Source organism: Geospiza fortis, unplaced genomic scaffold, assembly GCF_000277835.1.
Source record: "Geospiza fortis unplaced genomic scaffold, GeoFor_1.0 scaffold95, whole genome shotgun sequence".
Lineage (NCBI taxonomy): Eukaryota > Metazoa > Chordata > Aves > Passeriformes > Thraupidae > Geospiza > Geospiza fortis.
In genome coordinates this window covers 1,141,139-1,164,431 of record NW_005054333.1, presented here as the reverse complement: position 1 = coordinate 1,164,431, position 23,293 = coordinate 1,141,139, and the positions used below count along the sequence as shown (strand labels likewise).

Below are 23,293 nucleotides of genomic sequence, written 5' to 3'. Positions count from 1 at the left end.
ACAGTCACCTTTCCCTTCCCTTTCTCTATTTCCTATTCAGTTGTTAAAATCCACAACTGCATTTAGAAATTCACACCTATAACTTTTTTTTTAATTTAAGGCAAAATCAATCTTACTTTAAATCACTGAAAAAAAATTTAAAAAGTGTCATTTTCTCTATCCCTGCAAAGGCATATATGGCTTTCCAACTCCTTAAGGAATTATCAAAATTAATCAAATTTCTAGAATCCCAGACAATGAAGGCAAGATTATTCTTGCAAACCATGGTCATCTCACCATTGCTCATGGTTCACAGAAATTACACACTCTGTGTTGAGCCAGACTGACTACAGCAGCTATAAATATTTTGGATTCAGTGAGGCACAAACGCATAGATAAGGCCACATCCAAATCACACCTGGCCCAATAAGCCCCCCTGGAATGGGGGTATTCAATACACAATCAGCTGACTGGATATGAAGCAGCTTCATGGAAAAGGGAATACTTGGGCTGACTCTGTACACACACAATTTGTTATACCTATGCCTTTACTCTTAACATGCCACTCGCCCTGTATTACCAGCATCCAAAACCCCATACACAATAGGGAAAAGTTCACTGATGTTAAATTGGTGATAAAATGAAGTAAATAAATCACTCAATGCTAATAGTTTTTTATGTCCTATTATCCCATGTGTTCTTACAGGAGAACTCTGCATTTTATTTGGAAAGTACAGGAATCTTCATCAGGGTTTCTAATATGCAGCTGAATGGACTTTATCTGCACTGGAAATGCCAGTGTCACAGCTGCAGCAGTAGGGTGGCATTTAATGCTGCAAAACAAGTAAGTTCTAAGAGTTAAGTACTTCTTTTTAGTCCCATTCCTCTAATCCAAAATTTAAGGGGAAAAAATTTCCTAATATAGTGAAGCAAAACCCGCAAGGAATTAAATTAAATAATGATTTGCAAACACTTACAGTCCATAAATCTGTGGAGCAATTTCCAGTCGATTCAGATGCATGTACAGCTCAATATCATGTTTCTTCAGCAGATGATCCTGAATTTGATTTACTTTTGCTACAATAGCAATAGATGGCCCCAAGTCCTGTGGCCTTGCAAAGGGCATAGGTGTTATCATCACATCTTTCTCCTGCAGATACAGATAACAGGGTGAAAAACAGAACAAACCATGAAGCCTTACTATCTAAAGGGATTGTGTACAGGAGATTTCATTTGTTGCAAACACTGACTTCCAAATAAACATAGCAATAACTCATTTATTTTACACCAGAAGAGGAATCTCAAGCATCCACTTCTGTGGAAGGTATTGTGGGATTCCCTTTCCCAGGACTGCCAAGGAGTGCCCGTCATTCTGCACATCAATTTTTACGTGCATGCTTTACTTTTCATGCTCTAAGTGTTGACAGCTTTATTTTAGCTTTAATATCAGCAGTCTGAGTCAGTCCAGAATAAAGCAGATGAATGGTAACTCAGTAGATAATATATGCCCTCAGAGGACAATAAATTGCATACTGAATAGGAAGTAACTTATTTTCAAACAATCCTTTCTAAACAGGCTTTCCTAGCACAGAAAATCTGGTGGTTTTACCTTAAAACCTACACAGCTTTGATAAAGCATCAGAAACTTCTAAAGGAAAAAAGAAATAGAACATTGAGACAGCAGTTGGTTGGACCTGAGGGCTGTGCAAACTATGCCATGAGCTACAACACAACACACCCCAAGTGAAAACCAGTGGAGTATTAGCATCCTTGAAAACGAACTGCATTAAATTCATTCTTCTTGCAAAAGAGTGAAGTATTATTGAAAAAGAGACAGAATGCTAGAAAGAAATGCAGCAAGTAATGAATTGCACTGAATAGGAAACATATAAGAAGGAGAACCAAAAATAAAAAAGGAGAAGTCAAACCTATCAAGAGAAAGACAGGAGGGCAGAGAAATGGAGAAATTATCTGTTAGGAACAATGTTAAGGTTATAAAACAGGGAAAATTGGAACAGAAAGAAGAGAAGAATTTTGTAATGACTTTGCCACAATCTGTCATCATGACCTCTGACCTAAAAGCTTCACTTTGAAAAAACAGTTGCTGTTTTTCTACACTTTTGCTCACTATATTGATAGAGAATCATTATCCAGCTCAAAGGGTTAATGATTTCAGGAGGCTTCATTGCACTTTACATTGTTTATATACAAATTCACTTGTTTCAATATTATGAAAAGAGAATTATTTTTAACATTCAATAACAAAGAAAGTTTATTTTTGCTGTGTAAGCTATTCCCAGTGTCATTTCCTATGGTTATTTCAAAATCACTTACAACATGGTTTAACATAAAAATGGGCAGTGAACATTTAATAATGTCTGCCAAAGAGTCTATTTTTGTGTTTGCTTGAAGTACCTTTTCTTAATTATTCGATTTCTGTACTGCAGAAAATATGGTAGGATGTTGAGCAGTGATTTCAGGTAATATGTTTCTATTTAAGGACCTGATTGATTATAAATTGTATCTTAAAATCTGCTTAATTGTTGCTTTGCTATGGCAATTACAGCGAAGGGACTGATCTGTCTATTATAGTGTGGTAGTTTAACCATGGTATTGTGGTACCAAGACATATTCATTTAAGATACTCCAGCAAATCACTTGACAAAAGCTCCCTCAGACTGTCAAATGAAGCTCACTGACATAGGTTGTATTCATTCAAAATCTTTGCTATTCTAACAAACAGGAATTTAAAATAAAACATCTAGTGTCTTAGAGGCCAATAGGCAATGCTGTTACTTAGTTAAATACCAAAGTTCTTCACAGCTACAGATACATTAAGAAATGATATTTCTCCTACCTTATTTTTAAAATTATTCTAGTAAATTCTTTCTTACCAAGCTGGGCAGCATTCTTTGTACTCCAAATTTTATTTCTGCATTGTATGGTTATTTCCTATAATTTCACTATTTTCTTGATCATATGCAAGAATGCAAAATATTGAAAATATTTTAGGTATCCACTAATATTCTTCTATACAGAAAACCACTCTTAAAGCCTGATATAGTAATATTGTCTTAATGCTAAATTTCAGTCTATATTAATTTTCTTCATAAACATATGGATTTATCTTTGAAACCAATCATAAAAGTTCGTAACTCTGTGTATTTGTAGACTGTGCATATTCTGTCATTTGGCACACATCTGGGGTATAAACTTTATTGTGATTTATTCAAACTGACTTTAACTTCAGCTTCACCACTTCATGCATTCAGAGCTCTGATGACTTGGAAGACCTGTGTTTTTAAGCTTTTCTTTATTATAGGTATAAAACCTTATGTGGAAAGCTCAACATCAGAATCCCTCTGCTTACATGAACTTGTAATATGAAAAGACTAGCTATTACTCAGTTTAGTCTTTACACCATTAGTCGTCTGTGGGTTTCAAGCCATCTTTACAAAATTACAAGACAGATTATTAAACCCTGGCTCAAGTGACGAAAGATGGTGAATATCAAAAACTAATGCAAGCTTCCACTGTGCCAAAATTGGAGTTATTTGTCACTTGCAGCATTTGTGCACCTTGGCATAATGCAGCACTGACACATTGCTGACTGTCAGACTGACTGACTATCAAACATGGCTAAGTGTATCCAATAGTATAAGCTGGCTTGCTTTTTCTAAAAGCAGGAGATAAGTAAATGGTATCCATCAAAATGCAGTTTATCAGCATCTCAGAAATTAACCCTATTAACAGAAATCTTCAAGGCATGACAGAATCTGTGAGGCAGCAGCTGCAGCCAATAACTCAGCCTTGCCTGTCCATGCCTCCGGATTCCGTGTACTCCACCAAGAAGCTCGATGGAAGACTAGAGTGCAACAAAGTCATGTCTGTTTTCTCCTCTCACGCAATTTGGTTGAGAAAATGACAATACCTCTAGTCAGTTGAAATTGCTCCAAAAATCACATAGCTGGTGTGAAACAAACAGCCCAAACAGAAAGATGCTCAAATAAACTAATAAAACCAAGCCGCCAAAATGTTTAACTAGAAATGACTCACAGTGCTTGTGCCTAAGCCAAGTGGACAACACAATACTGTGCTCCTGCTTGTACTCACTACATTATTATTTGCCATGTGAGAGAAAACATAAATTTTCTTTTTGTGAGTCTTCAGGTCTTGCAAAAAGATTTGAGTGCATGTGTTTAGTCATCTATTAGTAACATCTATGAAACATAAACGATCAATACTAAAAGAATGTGGTTCACAATAGAAAGAAAAAATGAGGGACGGCTCAGAGTGTGCTGTACTGTTTATAGGAGAGCACCAGATTCACCCCTAAGAACAGTTCAAATATGAATACCAGTGAAATGCAGCTGAAAACTTCAGCAAAGTATAAGGAACAGAGTCATCAAGTGCTGTAACAAAACATTACCTACCACAACACGAACTGGAATGGCTGGTAGTCGATACTAATACAATTTATATATTCATGCATTTAGGAAACAAATGCTACAGCAGTAAAGAGAGGCTAGGACATAGTACAAGTATAAACTGAGGACAGATTTCTCTCATTAACCACTAGGGAATGGAGTAGCTGGAGAAGTTCCTCTAATGGCAATTGGGAGTAATGGAAACAACTGTCAGAGGTTGTAAAATGTAACATGTCTCTCAGAGCACACAATTTCATTGCTTCCTTTGTGAAGATTCACACTTTACTATGTAGCTAACCCTCAAAGTCACGATTGTAAAAGGCATATGTACAAGAAAGGATTATTAAAGATTATACATGTTTGCAAAGAACAAAAACAAACAACTAGATATTAATCCATTCACTTTGCTCTGTTAATTTTATATGCCATGAAAGGACTGCAAAGGGCAATGTAAACTTTCACCTTCTACCCAAGCACTGCAAATCTGTAAGCATACCTATTTATTCCCTGGAATAAAACTCAACCTCAGACTCTACCACCTCTGTCACAGAAACTGGAACAAATACATTTGAATACACTGAATTTTGAAAAGCTACACTCAGAGAAACACATCTCACAGCCTTGTTATTGAAATAAAAGTGCCTATGTAGTAAATTCATAAAATTTGTATCTCATATGCTTTATCCCTAGCTACTGAAATGATATAAAAATCCAAATAATTTATAACTGTAGATAGTTTAGGCTAAGACATCAATGATCCATATATGATAAATATATAATATTTTAAATATTTAAAGGAAATAGATGGTTTTAAATGAGTCTTTGGTAAACAGTTTTTAGTTCGTTAGACTGACAAAACCACCATTCAAACCAGTACTCCCTTATTACAGTTTGCAACTATAGGTTTAGGTGCACACATATGGACATCCATAATCAACTGAATTCTCATGAAGTTTTTGTTAACTCTAGATATTCTCCCCATGTTCCATGCGAAAAATAGTGAAGTGAATCAAACTGAAACTAAGCTGGGCCACCAACTCTTGTAGGATATAATACACTGAAAGTCTTGGCAATACCCATAACACTGTTAATAACATTTTGCTAGAGCCTCCACACATACGTTCCATCACACAAATAGTTTTCCACAATTAAAAATAAAAGAGAAACATGAAGATGGAAAGAGACAAGAAAAGAAGTTGCCAAAGGAAATCTTGAGCAACTGACTGAGGGAATTGTACTTTCTGCCATGAATCAAAAAATTCAGACAAGGACAAGATGGTCTCTAGAAGGTCCCTGCAAAGGAGGGTTCTGTAGAACTAAACTCAGAACACTATAAAAGCTTTTTTATGAAAGCAGCAACATACTAAAGTCAATAGTGTCCATACAGATACACCAGAGATCTGAAGGCACAGAAATTTCCTGTGTTTGAATATCCTAAGGTTAAGAAAAATGAAGGAAATGGAGTGATTATATCAAGGAAAGATACACCCTGATATTTGACAGACAGTCTATGGGTAAAGTTTTGGTTTCAAAGCAAACTGTTTGTAAACAGCTGAAAATAATTCATGCCTTAATACTCTACCTACAGGCATTTATTTAAAATAACATTTGCACGAGTTTTTGGCACATAGAAGTGAGTATGACAGGCACTCTTTCAAATGCTATGCAAGGACATCACTTATATACAGAAAAATCTGTGTCTGTACACTTGCCTTTTGATTACCAACTGATCTTTCAACAGATAGAAACTCTCACCTGAAGACACTCCACAAGTGCTTACGACCAAATTCTGAAGAACCTTTAAAGACTGTAAACTTGTTTGAGACTGCTGTAACCAAGTTAAGAAATGTCTAGCAGCTAGCTTTAAAGAACATCAATCATATTAAAATCACATTTGGTTAAAAGCACAGTAAGTAAATTTTAAAGCAATATTTACCTTCTGACTGTCATGCTCAAAAGTTGAAAACCAATGTTCTGCTGTTTTCATAAGACGCGTGAACATTGCACTGAAAGGGAACAACCCAGAAACTTGGTGTTAAATAATGGGGTCAATTACAAATAAGAGCAAATTAAATGTAAAGAAACTTGTTAAAACTTACTAGGCATCATGTTCCAGATATTCAGGATTCAAAAGAACTTTCATTTCCTCACTGAAAAAAGCAACAGTGAACAATCCAAATGTGAATGTTTATTTTTGGTCAGCGTTCTCCATGTAGTATTATGTATTTATAAGCCAACTTTCATATAAAGTGCAAATGAGAAAACTAGCCTTTTTAATTAAAAAGAGCAACTCCATTGAACAAATGAAGTCTTTCCTTTTTATAAAGATCAAAACCAAATTAGCTGCCTTGTCTGCACTACAATGAAGTAACCATCTAATTATTCCAAATAACAAATTACTGAATGTCACAATGTATTATTTGAATATGCTTGATCTAGAATAATTGATTGCTGCACAATCTATCACTGTTTATCCTAAACAAAAAAAAAAAAGGTTACTGGTCAAATATGCAGTATCAAAACATTAATTTATTTTGTTTTAATAGCCTGTATTTTTATTGTACTTTAACAGCAATTAATCAGTGACAGCACCTCTTTTCCATCTACTTTGCTGCTTAGCTCTACTTTTTCAGTGGGGATGGAACAGAATGCTGTACATAACACATGGTTATTTTAAGTTGTTTAGCACTGAAGAGCATCTTCTAGGTAATTTTAGGATATCTAAGGACAGACATTGAATAAAAACACACACTTGTAGATAATCATCTTAATGCTTAACTCCCTTTGGGCAGTCACGTTGCAGGGTACCTACAGAGGTTATATTATATTGCACACATAATTTAATTAGTTTTTATTCACTGCTGGACTCCAGTGTGCAAAAAACCAAATGAAATATCTGAAATATCACAAGAATGAAACTGGTTTCTTTTTTCTCTTTTAATAAAAACAAAAGCCTTACATATGAGGCAAGAATAAAAGCAGACAACCATGTGATGCAATATTTTATATGTATGAGCATGATTGCATGCATACACACATACACATTTTTGAATGAAATAGAGGATCAATAGGTAAACATAATATTACTATCCAGTCACAGTACAGTTGGATATCACAACTACAGCACTGCAGGTGATGAAAGAAATATCAATCCCAACAATTTGTCTTCAATGATTATTTCCCCTTTTAAGATATGAGGAAAGAGAGCTGGTGGTAAGATGTCTACTCTATGAGTGGAGCTCACTGATCTGTCTACTCTCTGCAGTGACAAAAGCAAAACAACTTCTGGCAATAAGGATGAGGTAGAACCACAGATAAGTATGTAAGCTTTGAGATTAAGGTTTTCCTTAAATTTCTTGTCTCCCTATTTTTTCAACAGCCAATGTCTGTGAAGAGGCCAATGTCTAAATCTCAGAAGCTGCAGTAGGAAAGATGAAATAAGGACATTCCCATCAAAGCACAAGGATGCAATGATTTCTGATATTAATTTCTGAATTATAAACAGAGAATTATGGAGGACATATTTATAAGCTATAGTTCAGCCAATTGATTTTTTAAAGAAAGACGCTTTTTATACAAATAAAACACAATGCTTGCCTTGGTTGTGCAGCTTCACTGGCATGTGAAAAAGCCTGGTGGTCACAATGTAGGATAAACACAATGGGAGCTAGAAGTTCATGCATGCCCTAAACAAAAAAGGAGAAGCAAAAGTATATTTAGATTTTCCAGTCATATAATAGTTCCTAATGCACAGCATAAGGCAGACAGCAATATTAGGTGCAGACTAACTAAAAACATGAACATTCATTCACACTGTTAACAGAACAGTTTCATAATCAATGGCTTTTATCTTAAATTCTGATTAAATCCAAGTGTTTATTCTTCTATAATATACAGAAACAAGTCAGTCTCCCTTCTTCTAACACAACACACAACAAATTGGCAATGGTAGGCAACTCTGCACCTGGCAGTTTACTTCAAGATCTGTGTTCATAAATATGAATTTTATTTATGATAATTATAATAATGATCTACAGTACAGAGATCTGCAATAGAGAAAAATTACAAAATGTAAAATTATTTTGTATTTTATAATGTTCCAAAATCATAGATAAAAGTGTAACAGTAGGCTCTGAAGGAGACAAGGGTAGCTATTTGGGAAAGAAAACAAAACTTTAATTTCTAAAGACATGAGAATTAAAATGAGGTTTTGGGGTTTTTCAGTTCTCTTTCAGTTTCTCATAAGTTGTTATGTCAATATTCAAAATAAACTAATTAAACCTGATGCATAGAAGACCTGGTACTGTTCCACTGCAGAGTACTACTTATATATGTAATCTATATTAAGATACAGAAAAAACATAGAAATAGGCAGGAATCAGAACAAAAAACATGGGTGGGCAGTTGAGGGCTTGGGCTGGCATCAGAAGCTCGGCTGGGCCACCCAGGAGAGTTAGGATCTCAGTGTTGGGACTAGGACAGCAGGTAGGAGCTACAAAGGCCCTAGGCTGGGGGAGGCATCAGACAAAAAAAGGCAAGGGAGTCCTTTGGTGATGGAAGGGATGTGGGATGAAGGATCGAGATCTGTCTCTCTGCCTCTGGGCACAAGGACCACTCTAAGGGGAGGGAATTCCTGACCTCTGCCCAAAACTACCAGTTACAGCACGGGCCTGATGCCAAGTGCCCAGGCTACCCCTGCTGGGCCTGGCTCTGGATGGAGTCCTTGCCCAGCTGTAGGAAGAAGAACCTGCACACAGGAGTATTCCAGTTCAAGGGTGCAACTATTTCATCAAGTGGAGCCTCAGCTCCAACTCAGGGGAGTGCTCTGGGCAGACAGGGGTTCCAGGCAGACTATTTAATCTATCCTGCTGCAGAAGGAGCACTGGCGCTGGTCCACAAGCACATCACCATTTCATGTTGCTGTCAGGAGTCATGACAGCTGATGGGTGACCTGAGCTGTTCTACTTTTAATGGGTGCAGCTCTAAGGTAGGAAGCCTCTGCATTTGCTTTTCCAGTCCCCTCAGTGATGGACAGACACGAACACTGGAAGTGTTACATGCTTGCGAGCTGCCCTGCTGCTTTGCTGGTACATCAGCTGATATTCCATACAGCACCTGAGAAGTTCAACACCAGTAAGTTATCAGCTTCATATGTACTGAACAGATCCATTAACTACCAAAACCCTTGAACTTGTATTGGAAGTAATGGGGATTTTCCTTAAGTAGTCCCAACTGACCTGAGAGGTAGATGAGGAAACCTTCTCTACGTCACTGTTTTGAGTATGCTTGGATGCACAGTTTTTGACAATAGTTTTGATGATCTCTCTGTATGCCATCAACAGAAATCCTAGGAAATGTAATTTTAATTTTTTCAGGACTGAGATGACTGTTAGAGCCTCAATGGCAGGGCTGAAGTTCAGATGTTTTCTTTCCTTTCCTATTTCTGAACCTTTAGGGGCTACTTTAAAAGATGAAGCCTAATGAGAAATTCAGTTAGGAAAAACAAAATAAACCAAATATAGCCATTTGATTTCAGAAGCTGATGTAAAACATCACAAATGGGTTAGATTACAAATTGTCAAGTTTAGATTTCTTAAAATATTATGGTCATATCAAAGGAGAAAGGTCCAGGATTAGACAACATATAAGTGGCAAAAAGATTGAAATAACCAGGGTTGTACTTTCACACATACGGCCCTTGCTTAATTAACATTTCCACATCTAATCTTTTATTCACCCTGATAAACATGAAATAGGAGAAATGGAAATGCCAGAAAACTTGACTATCTAAAAAAACTACCACCTAAGCTGTAAACATATAAGCAGAAGAAAAAGAAAGAGGACATAAAATAAGAATTAGTTATGAAAGATAAAAGCACATCACACATTCTTCCAACATAATAATATATCAACTCCATAATAAAATAGAATCATAATGTGGCTGCCCACATATAACAAAACCAAAACAAACAGATGATGAAATATCAGGATTTCAAAAAGATACCTCTGATCTTTCAGTTACAAGAGTACTTCAAATGTTTAGAGATTTTTAGCTTGGCAAGAAAAGCTACCAGTGTAATATGCATACACATATTTTTTCAATGCTACAGTTTACTAAAACTCTTTAGTGTTAATAAATAAGTTGACAGAGCTCAGATAATTTTATGACACTTCCCAGCTACAACAAAATATTGATTTCATAATACAGTCTATGGTTTAGAAAAAAAAACAGAATTATAGCATTCTCACAATGACAAGTGAATCAATGTATTTCAAAATTATATTGACTTCTCTAAGGGCAATCAAATCATGAACAAACAATAGTTAGCCTAGTGATTTAGCTTAATTTTCACTATTTCCTTTCAGTGTAACTAGGACCAGAATTCTGTCACCAGTCTTACAGAAGACCTCCAAGGGTAGCTTTTACATTTTCTTAAGTACAATATGCTATTCTCTTTAGCTTTTACATTTACAGCTGCTATTTAAAAATTCAGTGATCCTAGGGAAGATTCTGCCTTTAAAAACTGTAATACAGCTCCACCACATTCTACTCCATTAGACTATGGATACAAATATATTTTTCCTCATCAAATAAAATGTTCCTCCACACTGGCCAAAAAACCCAGAAATCCTACAACAAAGACAACGTGCATGCATATATGCATATTAAACAAACATTATTGATTGCTTCTTGTAATGCTGATGTTATGTAGTACTTTCAATAGAATGTTGTAAGTAGGCAAATTGTCAAGGAACTACAACTTCTTCCAAATATTTTGGAAGATAACATTGGGTAGGGACAGATGCTGACAGACAAAAATACCAGTCTTCATTCATTGGCCAAGTTATATCACTCTAATGGCAATTGTATCTTTTGTATGTGGTCATACAAATAAGACAGAGGAATTCTCATGGATGACAACAGGACCAGTCCCCATAATGGAAACTGCATATGAAGACAAGCTCCTCAATCTGGGCTTTGTATTCAGGTCACTGTGGAGACAACAACTTGGAGATTATCTGTTACTGATAAATTAATGGCAACTTTCATAATTTTCTCAAAAATATGCTAGGCTTTGCTGTAGTGAAAATTATTATTATGGGAACTGGGGCATGAGTCTGGTAAAAACACTACGTCAGGGAGTAGGTAGTTGATAAAAGAAGGAAAAAACATATCCTGTTGACTACAAACCATTTCTTTTCAGCTAATTCAGAGAAGGGTGATGATGGTCATGAAAAAAATGTTCTCTAGCAAGAGAGGAGCATGGGGACTAAAAAGGAGGATCTTACTAACAAGCTAAAAGGAGCATTATTTTTTAAGAAATCCAACCAAACAAACCCACCCTTTTAAAATGAGGTAAGAAAAAAACATAGCTCCGAATAAAAGTAACACATGTCCACAACAAGAGAGGAAAACCACTATAATTTACTATTTTGTGGACATGGCATAGCACTGCAATATACTGAACACACTTTGAGAGGTTAAATCAACAGTTTTTCATGATCCAAATTAATTTCATTTTCTGCACTTCCTCTCCTCTTAATCCTGTAGCAATCCCTTCCTGGAACTACCATAGACCTGATGCACGCTAGTTGAAAACAGAGGTAAAGAAGTTTTCTTTGTCAACAGCCTGTAGGCTCACAAAATTGAACCTGTTCTTTTATCTGCCTATGTTCATTTAGCCCACCAAGCAGTCTTTATTAAAGCTGAGGCATCAGGCAGTCAAAGTTCATTAATACCATTTATATAATCTCTGCAGTTTCAATTAACTCAGCAAGACATTCTACTACATGATAACAGTCTCATTAATTCAATAAAATCCCATAACTATTAACAATATGGTCTATGTTAAACGGGGTGTCACCTAGTAGAAAATAATAGCTTTAACAGCTTGTGATGAAACGCAGTGGTTTTTTTTTTTTAATTTGATCTGGCTAAATATTCTGTCCCTATATAGAAAGGTATTATTTCTTGCTAAGGAATCAAGAGGATTTTAAATATGAGCAGAGGGTAATTAAGTCCTTTTAAGTCATATCAAAGAGTAAAATAATATTCTTGTTCAATAAATGATAGACTAAATTAGCTGGAATGTGTTCTTCCTTTTCCCCATCATCAGTACTCTGGCCTATATTCACTAGAAAGAGGAGACTGAATACTGCCAAGTATTTTTTTTAGCAGCACCCTTCAAAACACAGCTCCTAGATCTCATTTTTATTGTTCTTATGCAAGACTATTCCTTGCTCACTGTCTGTCAAACATGAGAAATAACATGTTTCATATGTTTGATAGCTATATAGACCATTTTTAAAAAATAATCTCTAAGAAGTTCTTCAGAAGTAAGTGTTCTTTCAACTCATATGCCCTTTGTTTCCATGAAACAACCCTATTCCCTGGCTTAAGGACAGGGTGGTCACCGACCATGCCTGAAAGCACAGATTGTTTTATAAAAATCTTGCCATTTACTGAATCTCTGTATTTTTACCATGACAAATTTTCTATCTACCTAAAGTTGGATCCTCTACAGTTTATCCTTTGTCCAAGTACACAGAGTATCCCTCGGTTTGTCAGTCTCTACTCAGCCTACAGATAACTGTGTGAAGAAACAAATACAAATATGCTTCGGTTGATACACTGCATCTTGGTCTTTCTATATGAATACAATATCATGTTTATAGTTACTTCAAAACCTTTAGAACAAATGCTGAATTAATTAACTCACTAACTCTGTGGATGCAGACTTAGTGTAACTTAGGCTTTCCTTACCATTTCATCAAAAATGGTTTGAACAGACTCTTCCTCAAGTAACTCTGTAAAAGTTACTTATCTTTCATTTAAGAGGATTTTGTCAGCTGCATTGTACTTGGGTGCTACAAGGTTAGGTAAAGATCTTTTTGCTAACATACTGCATGGCTTTAGCATTTTGGGGAAATAACTTAAAATATTACATAAAACTTAAAATAGTAAACTTGGTCTAAATTTCAGAAATCCTATGCTTTTTGTTAATTCAGTACCATTTTAAATCCTGCTGTGTACTTTCTTTACCTAAGCAGAGAAAGCCTTTCTTTGGTTTTTTTCTTTCTTAACCAATGACAAAGAAAAAGATGTTTCTAAAGAAATTCAAAGTTAGAAAACTTAGCAACCTTAAAGAAAACAACTTAAGGTACTGTGTTATGAGCAGAAAGCATATGTTATTCAATGAGCTTACTTACCAACCAGCTGACAAGCAGCTCTTTGATTACTTCAGCATTATGATACAACTTCAGATACAACAGAGCTACATTATTGTCAAACCATATAGAAATGTTGAGTCAATGAATGCCACCTGTACAGTATTTTCATTACCTGTTTATAAAGCAACTGCTCATTTTCTCTGGCGTAGCAGAACAGAACATCTGTAAGAATTTTCCTTACATTCTCTTGCTGGAAATACTGCATTTCAGGAAAGCTGAAAATGAAGCAATACAGCAAGAGTAAACAATTGAGTGCACAGAATGCCAGTTGCTGGTCTTCTAAAAGAGGTTTTTAGGTAAGACCATCTCCCTTGTCTGCTTTCCCACTGCTCTGTGCTGCCAGAGTTAAATACTTCTAACAACTTGTTACATTTGTTTTGCAACCGAAATGATGAACAATGTTCTTTAATATACACCAGTCTGCTACACAGGTATGATGATATCACAGTTATATTTCAATAACTAATCCCTTTTAATCTCATTAAAGCTAGACATCTGCAAGAATGAAATACAATGGAAGAAATGGAAGAATGGATTAAAGTATGTCAGATGACACGCATACACAATGGTTCCGCATTTCTTTATTATTTGGAAAAAAAATTATCATTTAATGACAAGATTATTTAAATATCTCATAATTGACATGAAAACCAGAATCCTAAAATTGAGTATTTCTTACTGGTATCTGTTGCAATACAACACAATTAGACATCTCACTGTCTTTAACAGCTATTACAAATAAACTTTACAGTTATAAAATAATCTGTCTGGGCAAATATCCTAAGTGAACCAGAATGAAGTGGAACATGTGTGAGAATAAGGAAAAAAGGCTTCTGGAAAAATCCTGTTACAGACATACTGGAAAATATAAATATTACCAGTCTGTAACTACTCTGAAGCAACTCTCACCTGTGCATCCTGCTCCTTGACTGTTGGAGGTAGGGAATAGAATAGTTATGCAGGACCTACTTAAAATTAGAATAAGTGCACAAGCAAAAGTGTTTTCATTGCTACTGAAGAAGTAATTAGATGGCAAAAAATGTTTCATAAAGCAAATGGCCCAAACCAGATTGCTCCACAGCCATACAGAGCAACATAAAATACACAGCAAAAAAATAAAATCTGAAAACATAGAATACTAAAAAGAAAGGAAATGGTAAAGTCGGACAAGAAAAAGCAGAAGAATGCTTTAAAAAGACAACAGTGGTAGGCCTCAAGCTAGAGTGCTGAAATAAGGTTGTATTATAGTCAGTTGTAGAATTCAATCAGATGGCTTGAAATAGGATTTCTTCGAACAAGTTTCCTAGGTCTGAGCTACAATGTCATACTTTAGACCAGATGTATTTAAGACTACTGTAAAGCCTGTCACAGAGAAACAATATAGGAAATTAGAACAAATTACTTCAGATAAGACTATTAACATTGCTAATCACTGTGGTCATCTCACAGAAGTGATGACAGGCAAGTACAGAAACAGAGCTAATTAAGGCTAGGAAAGTGCTTTGAAGTCCTTGGACGAAGGAGCTGAATCAAGAGCCAAGGCAGAGAAGACACTGTGGCTAAAACACAGTGATGCTGAAGTCCTGAGAGAGGCACTGGGATGAGAGGTGTAACGTTTTCCTGGCACCTGCTGGAGGTAATGGTAAGACCAACATTTGGAAACTTGTATGTACTTGTACTAATCACATTACTGTAAAGGAAGGACACAGCTGAGACCAAAAGTGCATTACAGCAGATGGCAATCGACATAATTTAGGGGTTTGAAGAGATTATTTCTGAAGGACTGTTATTCAGGCCTGCCCTATGAAGTTTAGGAACAGAAGACTAACAAAGAAAACTCAAAAATACACAGAGATATCTGTGAGGATCTAGTAATAGCAGAGATTGTAACAGAAAGGATAATAACGAACTCAGGAATAAGCTGGCTGAAGTATTAATTATAGTAAATGTAAATAGAAGAGATCATGAGGGAACTATCAGTTCAGGGTGGATTTTTATGGAAAATGTCATTTTATGATTAAAGCTCTGTTTTAAGAAATACACTATCCTCAAATCAGCAAGGTAAGAATACTTTTCATGAACATGAGACTATTACATTTAATTACATCTCTGAGAAAGTCTGCATTAAGGACATGGGAATTTTCCTAAACTGTTTTACCACAACTCTACAATGAAACAATGGTGCATTCAGATCCCTGCTTTCTAAAAGTGAAGTCCAGTGTGAGTCAGATGCAGCTTTCTAAAATACTCCTTTAGCTGATTTAGGGGCACCAGCATCAGAGGCAGCCAGAATTTGACACAGAAATTTGAAGAACCAGGTTGGTAAACAAATAAACGGATGCACAAAACAAATTTGGTGGCAGACAGAAAAGGGGATCATAATCAATGGATTGCTGTTCCTTACCCTGTCGTCCACATACTTAGGAAAGATGTAGCTCTCCAGTGGCTTTTCGACTGCTATTTTGATGTTGGCAATTTTTAAAATAATTTTTTTCTTATTTGGGGGATGGAGAGTTTGGAACCCCAGCACCCACCGCTACTCATCTTTCACATGCCTTCCATCATCCCAAACTGTGACTGTTACTCCTGAACCCGAAACTAAGTAGAATAATACATAAAAGTACTACTACAAAAGAGAAGATATTGACTTGATCTGTCTACAGGGAATGCCTCCTAGGCATTTTAGTTTCTTAAAATACTGTAGAGAGAAAGAGGATAGTGAAATCTAGCCATTTGCAACCCTAGATGTACACTGTGATGCCAAAAAGTAACCTGGTATTTTAATTTGTGTTAAATGCTTTTGCATCTGCCAATCTGCTGATTTCTATTCCTGCAGAATATTTTTAAAAATTTTTAAAAACATTGATCACTAATGAGTTGGGACTAACTTAACAATATCCTTTCCTACTTGCAAATACTGGAGGTTGTAATTTTTATGTAGACATTATGGACTGGATTTCTACCACCTGATTTCAGGAAACTGAAGTTTTGTTAGGTACTGGTGAGCTAGGAGCCTTTTATAATTATTGAAGAAAACTCTACCTTTCCAGTGTTATTCATCAGACAAAAATCGTATTTATGCTTTAGGAAGAGATGATTTGTGTCCTAGAGTTCTACATGTACATAGACTCTACAGCATGATTAACCCAGCTGAGAGTATTTAGGCTTCACAGATCCAATAATTAGGTGAGATAAGGATTCTCAAAATGCACAGGAACAAACACACAAACACACATGAACAAACTTTATTACAGCTGCCTTTAGACAACAAAATCCTGAAGTTTAAAAGAGTTTAAAACAATACCAATTTTAGGAATCTAATTCTAGCTGCTTTTCTTGTTTATTGTTACCACACTTCAGGGAATTCTAACAAAAGCATTATAGAGTAATTTTTTTACTGCTTTGATAGCTGGAACTCTGGGTTGCTACTCTGTGTGCAGTTAGCATCACTCTCTACAGCATTATATACTTGATGCTGTGGGATGATGGAGGACTGAACTAGATGACAAAGAATATAGAAACATTCATTAAATAAGAAACAGCAGCTAGAAAGTAGTGATTATGGAAATTGAATATAATAATTATTTTAACCTTCAATAAAAAGCATTGTAAACTAATGATGAATTTTAAACTTTTAAAATTCTAATGCCAGGGATTTACTTAAAGAATGTAAATAAAAAGAGAGGGTTTTTACATTCTGAAGCCACAGAATGAAGAACTTACTGCTTCTTAAAATAATTATAATTTACAAATAGATACATAAGAATATGTAAAAATGCATACTATGTTTTAAGATTAGACAAAAAAGTGTACATATAAAATGCATGTAGCTTATTAAATGCATTCATGTCACTGATAAATTTTGATTTTTCATTGCTTGACTTATTTTGTTGTTGATGACACAACATATACTACTGTTGTTTCAGGTTGATGTCATTTTGTATAAATGCATTAACGAAAATTTCTTTAGTCACTATTACTGATATTAGTGAATACTACTTTGCCATTTGCCACACTGGGAGCCTGGAATTTGTGTGTATATACATATATATTTAAATAATAATCTTACATCCACCATAACCTCCATAAAACTTTTCCTTCTCCAATTATAGTTTAGATACATATATATTTTAATCTTAGAACATCCTGAACTGTTTCCTTTAACAAACAAAAAATACCATCTGTTGTGAGAATGCACATGAAAGTATACTCAGATTTTAATTATACATCTCATGGCAAAATACATTCAAGAATGGGTCTAGGGACGGACACGTAAAATATTCGAAAACCAGACTGCAATGATTTCTTCTGCATGACTTGGTTCCTGTAAATGAAAATGTGTAAGCTTGGGATTTGCAGAATCTACGACTATCATCACTTTTTTCAAGTTATAAAGAAAAATATTTGCAATACAGTAAAATATCACATGGTAGCCAACCAGTAATTGAATTTAATTATATTTACACGTTACTCAATGCTTGCACTCTGAAAAGAAATATTTTCAGGAACTGAGTGTTCTAACTCAAACAAGTTTCTAAACAGGAATGACCTAAGGGCCATGAATATGAAAACATAATCATAGTAATATCAGGACAAATTTTAAAAGGCATATATGACAAATAAAGCTAGAATAGTGATAAGTAAAAATAGAACCTCTCAACTTCTATACATGAGTGACATTTCCCTTACTAATTACAAACTGCTTTTTTATTATTGATTGTATTAAGTGTTGAGAATTAGGAAAGATCGATCTTTCATTATGATCATAATTTAGTTAAAAGACCTTTCAGATTCTCTTATGTTCTCTTTGCTTCATACAGAAAACTACATTAAATTTCACAAGTAGTACATCTCCTAATATCTTAATTTAGAAGAGCTTTTCTTCAATGATACCAACAAATCTCTGGGATTTAATGTTCAGCTAAATTGTCTCATTTTTTACTCCATGTAAGTTATATTTTTATACATTTAATGTATGTTTCCACACATTCATGTTCAACAAACCTGACATTTACACTAACCAAAGTCAAGAAAACACAATATAATATATACCACATAAAAATGCAGAATATAAATTTATATATAGAAATTTCTCTTAAAGATCTACATACGTTCTTGTCACATCTTGTTCAATCATTGCTCGAAGCTCTTTATCCTGGAAAAATTTATTCCAAAGACTCTGAAATAAGAAGAAATAATTGTATGAAACCAAGACTCCTACTCATACTTAAGGCTTATAAACTACAAAGTACTGCAAAGCACTGTACAAATATTGACAAATTAATCCTCAACATTCCTGGTAGACAAGTATATCAGTATTTTATGGGAGATAAAGAATATTGGTGATCAGCACAACATATCTGAGAAAGTCAGTTTGGATCAGAAATAAAAACATTCAAATTCCTGGATCCTTGTCCTAGGCTCATGGCATTTGCTCACTGGATGGCTGCAGGTTTATGAGTTACTTGTTTGGGTTCCAGGAAGAATATTTAGAATGGCAGAGTAAAGTCAAACTTATCAGAACCAGCAATTCAACTGAAAAAGGTCCGGTTGTTCACATGAGGAAAAATGACTGTATCACTGGACTGTACCATACTTCTTCTATGAATGTATGGACTTTATTGGAAACTGCTGCAATATCCATAACAAGAAATTGTTTGGGAGTAAGTTTGTTTGTTTTAGTGGAGATAAATCATATAAGGAGTGTATGATAATCAAATACCTATTATGAAAAGATCATCATTCTAATCCACTCTGAAGACCAAGACTGGCCATTCTAAAATAATTATGATAGGAAAAGCCAGAGTATTTAAAGATCACTATCAAAATACAAAAATACTAAATAAAAGAATCTGAAGTAGGTTTAGTTTCTTCTGCAGTTATGTTTATGACCATTTTTGTGCTCTCTCTTTTGTTTCCATGCCTTGTTTACAAATATGTTGCAAAAGCTAACCGGAAAGAAGTCAGAAAGCGCTGTTAAATTGTATGCTCCAGAAAAAACATTGGAAACTGTATTATTTATTGTATAGGAATGGTAGCTTGATCAAAATACAGATGGAGCAAAATTTATAGCAGCCTTCATGCAGGTTTAGGTAAGTTTTCAGATAGCAGCAGCATCAGTGAATGAAATACAGTACAGAGTCTGTACAATACTTCCACAATTTCTGGCCTCCTGGTAAGTAATTCTTTGCCATGGTGGCTTATGCTCCACAGAAAGAAAAGAGAAAGTAAATTAATGCTATCTATAGGGAAGGAAGCAAAATAAAGAAACCCCATCATAATTAGTTGCTATATTTGTGCTACAACTTGGGAAAAAACCTAGACTTCAAAAATATTTATATCTTTGATAATGTCTTACATACAGTGAGTACTCACTGTATGTTTTTAATTCACAACTCTTTTCATGCAGCTAGACCACATTTTGGAACTCCCCTGTCCCTGCTCCCACCCTGGCCCATGAGAACAGAGGAAACAAACAGAAACTGCATTGTGAAAATGAAGGAAAAATCAAGACACAAAATCGGTGTAACATTAAGTCACAGCAGAGGCTCAAAGGCACTTTGTTCTTCAGTCCTATTCCTGATTTGGTCAGCGGCTTTGTTTTAGAGATTAATCCCCTGCCACATATTCTGACATGTTAACCTTTGCTTTCTATATCTGAAAGACACCACAGGCAGGAAGCAGGTTGAGCTACTGTGTATAATCACAAGCTACAGCAGAAATGCTTTAAATCTTTTACATTTGACACAACTTTCTGTCCAGATGGATGCAAGAATAGCTTGATGATGTGCACAGCCATAACAGCTGCAGAGCTCTCTCCTTCTAAATTACATAAGGAGCACAGTACCACTCTAGAGATGAAGTATGGGCTTCATCTCTAAAATAAAACAGGAGTAATATCACCAGAGATATCTGACACAGTCTTTTCAGGTGTAAATCTATTAAGTGCAGCCAAACAACTTATTTTCATGGCATTAAGTTATTTTAAAAAATTGGGAAAAAAAAGAATTTTGATGGTAACAATGGTAACATAATTAATAGAAAAGCTTAAAGATATGTGCTATCAAATTCTTAAAAGCTTTTCAGGTATAACAAAATGCAGTAAAAAAAACTGTCCAAGGCTGAACAATCTTCCAGAGGAGGGTACTTCATTGTTCTGTTAACAGCATTCACCTCATATTGACTGTTTGAACACTCCTTAAGCTAGAGCCATTTGATGTATAAAATGAAAACATACAGTGATGAAAAAGCATATCAGTCCAGCATTAAATATAGTCCAGCATTGATTTTTTTTTACCACAGCCTTTCCTGAATTAAGCCCTAAAAATCAGAATATGAACCTGGAAATGAGCATTTCCGGTTGTCCAGCAGAACTTGTGGAACAACTGTTAACACAAGTCAGTTTGGACATTTAAGAGGGAGATTTTAGCATCTGCCTTTTTGCCTACTTCAGCAAGAACTCACTTGTGTCAGTATGAATAAGATGAGAACTTTAGTAGCAAGTGTTGGTTTAACTTACCCCCTCATCCTGAGAGAGTGGGTTGTTGATTATCAGATCTTGCTGTCCTGCTTTCCGAGGGTTTGTAATGTGCTAGGTAAAAACAGGAAAAAAAATCAAATCCTCTCCTGTTATGCTATAATGTTAATATCTGTGCCAAAGTATGAGAACCTATTTTGTACCAACTTACAATTTCTTTGATCTTACTGTAAGAAGTTCTTAAGTCTGAAGTGGTTTTAATCCATTGACTTCTATCTTGCGGTAGAACATCCAGAAATAACTATTAGCAAAACAAAATAAATTCATTAAGTTTCATCAGTTTTACATAGCTTTTAATATAAATCCTATCAGACAGCATAAACCACCCCAGAAAGAAAGAGAAAGCAAAGATCTATAAATATTTCTGGTTTTAGTGCTTTCTAGTCCATAAATAAATAGCTAGGAACAACAGCAGTTCTATAGGGCAAAATTAAGCATTCAAGTCAACTGAAGCCATGAACTCAAGCTTTGTAAACTGTTACAGCTACAGTAAAGTTGATGGTGACTTCCAAGGCAGAAAGAATACGGAAAGGTGTGAAAAGAAATATACAAAACTTGAAGCTATTTATGTAACACTGATGACCTAATGCAACGTGCTTAAAACAAAACACAAATGCAGAGCAGGACCTAAGCACTGAGAGATATACCCAATGTAAGAAATGCAACATGCTCTAGAATTCTGCAAGACAGCTAAGAGAGGCAGTTTTGCAGAAAGTCCTTAAGAATGCCTACATCTCAGTTTTTTCAAGTCTCTTTGAAAAGGCTTAGAAAGAAACATGCAGTGCAAAATACTATTTAATTGCATTTGAAGCAAGGAAAAACCCCAGTATTTTCTTGCTTTTTCAATGTTTTTATTTGCACATTGTAAAGTGTTAAGAAACAGTAATACTGACAAACAGAAGTACTGACAAATCATTCCTAAATGACTAAAAAAAATGAAAATTTCAGAATTTAACAACAGAATCCTAATGCATATTGGGACAAGCAAATAAACCTTTCCTTATTTCTAAAATAAAACCACTCCTTGATTTAATTGGTAGACAGGGAAGGACTTGTTTGTGTTAGTTCAGGGTTTTGAGTTATGGCCTCCTAATTTAGAGACATAAAAAGAAGCAAACTGGTAAAACAATGCAGGTGGCATATATTCACTGGGCTTGCTGAATAAAAAAAATTTCATTAACTTTAAACTAGTTCAATGCTACATATATTTCAATTTTCAAACTTTCTTTCATTCATATATAAGGAGTATTTTAAATTTCTTTTTATTGGTCTCAGTGCCAAAATGATGGTTCAGAAATTGAAATGAGGTAATTTAAATGATCAGCATTAATACACAGTAACTCCACCAGAAAAAAATTTCTCTACTATCTGAGTTAGTGCACAACAGAAGACTTGATGTCCTTGCAAAAATTTGTTTGGACTTTAGAGAGCTACCCCATATTACCTTGCTTTCTCTCTCTCTTCCTTCCCCTGCTACTTTAAAAAAGCCTAACAAATAACTCCCAAGGAGCTGTTGTTCTTTCGGAAGACCTTGCTTCCCTCTTCATCCAGTCCTTAGAAGAGGGATTGATCTTCACTTCCTCATTTCACTGGGAAAGCCAACTAGCAGAAGCATCAGACTTATTTTAAAGCAGTCCCAAATTCCACAAAACCATAATTTTTTAGACTAACTTCCTATCTATTTCCAGTGCATGACTTCCCTGCACAGATACTGAGAGGAGAGATGGCTGTGTGGCACTCAATTCTAAACATATCACCAGCACAAAGAAACACTTTCCTAGGATTCTTTTGCTATTATCTGCAATTCAGCTTTAAAGCAATTTGATGTGGTTAGCAAATGTCCAATGAATTATAAAAACGAGTAGGAAAACATTGGGATGAAGTCTCTTGGAAAATTCATGATTCTTTGCATCAATAATCTTCCAGCGCATCAGGTAATGTGTTGATATATTGCAACCACAAACTGTAAATAAATATTTTCTCTTCTTACCTTCCAGCAAACACTACGGAACCTGCTGCTTCTCAGCTGCCCATTAATCCCCTTCAGCCGTATAGTTGCCAAGTAATTGTTGTTTACAAATAGTTCTTCCCATTCTTTACTGCAAAAGCAAAAGGAATG

At 35.1% G+C, this 23,293-nt stretch overlaps 1 protein-coding gene across 3 annotated transcripts in view; it reads right to left on the bottom strand.

Moving 5' to 3' along the window:
- The window catches only part of TBC1D5 (TBC1 domain family member 5), a 286,443-nt gene that overhangs the window by 121,574 nt on the left and 141,576 nt on the right, over positions 1 to 23,293 (bottom strand). For all 3 annotated transcript variants that reach the window (XM_031057620.1, XM_014307329.2, XM_031057619.1), the window contains 9 exons: positions 23,165 to 23,273; positions 21,326 to 21,415; positions 21,157 to 21,228; positions 18,749 to 18,816; positions 13,750 to 13,852; positions 8,004 to 8,092; positions 6,506 to 6,556; positions 6,343 to 6,412; positions 957 to 1,129 (listed from right to left, as the gene is read on the bottom strand). In XM_031057620.1, the coding sequence (XP_030913480.1) occupies positions 957 to 1,129; positions 6,343 to 6,412; positions 6,506 to 6,556; positions 8,004 to 8,092; positions 13,750 to 13,852; positions 18,749 to 18,816; positions 21,157 to 21,228; positions 21,326 to 21,415; positions 23,165 to 23,273 (825 nt within the window). The remainder of the gene's footprint in view (positions 1 to 956; positions 1,130 to 6,342; positions 6,413 to 6,505; positions 6,557 to 8,003; positions 8,093 to 13,749; positions 13,853 to 18,748; positions 18,817 to 21,156; positions 21,229 to 21,325; positions 21,416 to 23,164; positions 23,274 to 23,293) is intronic.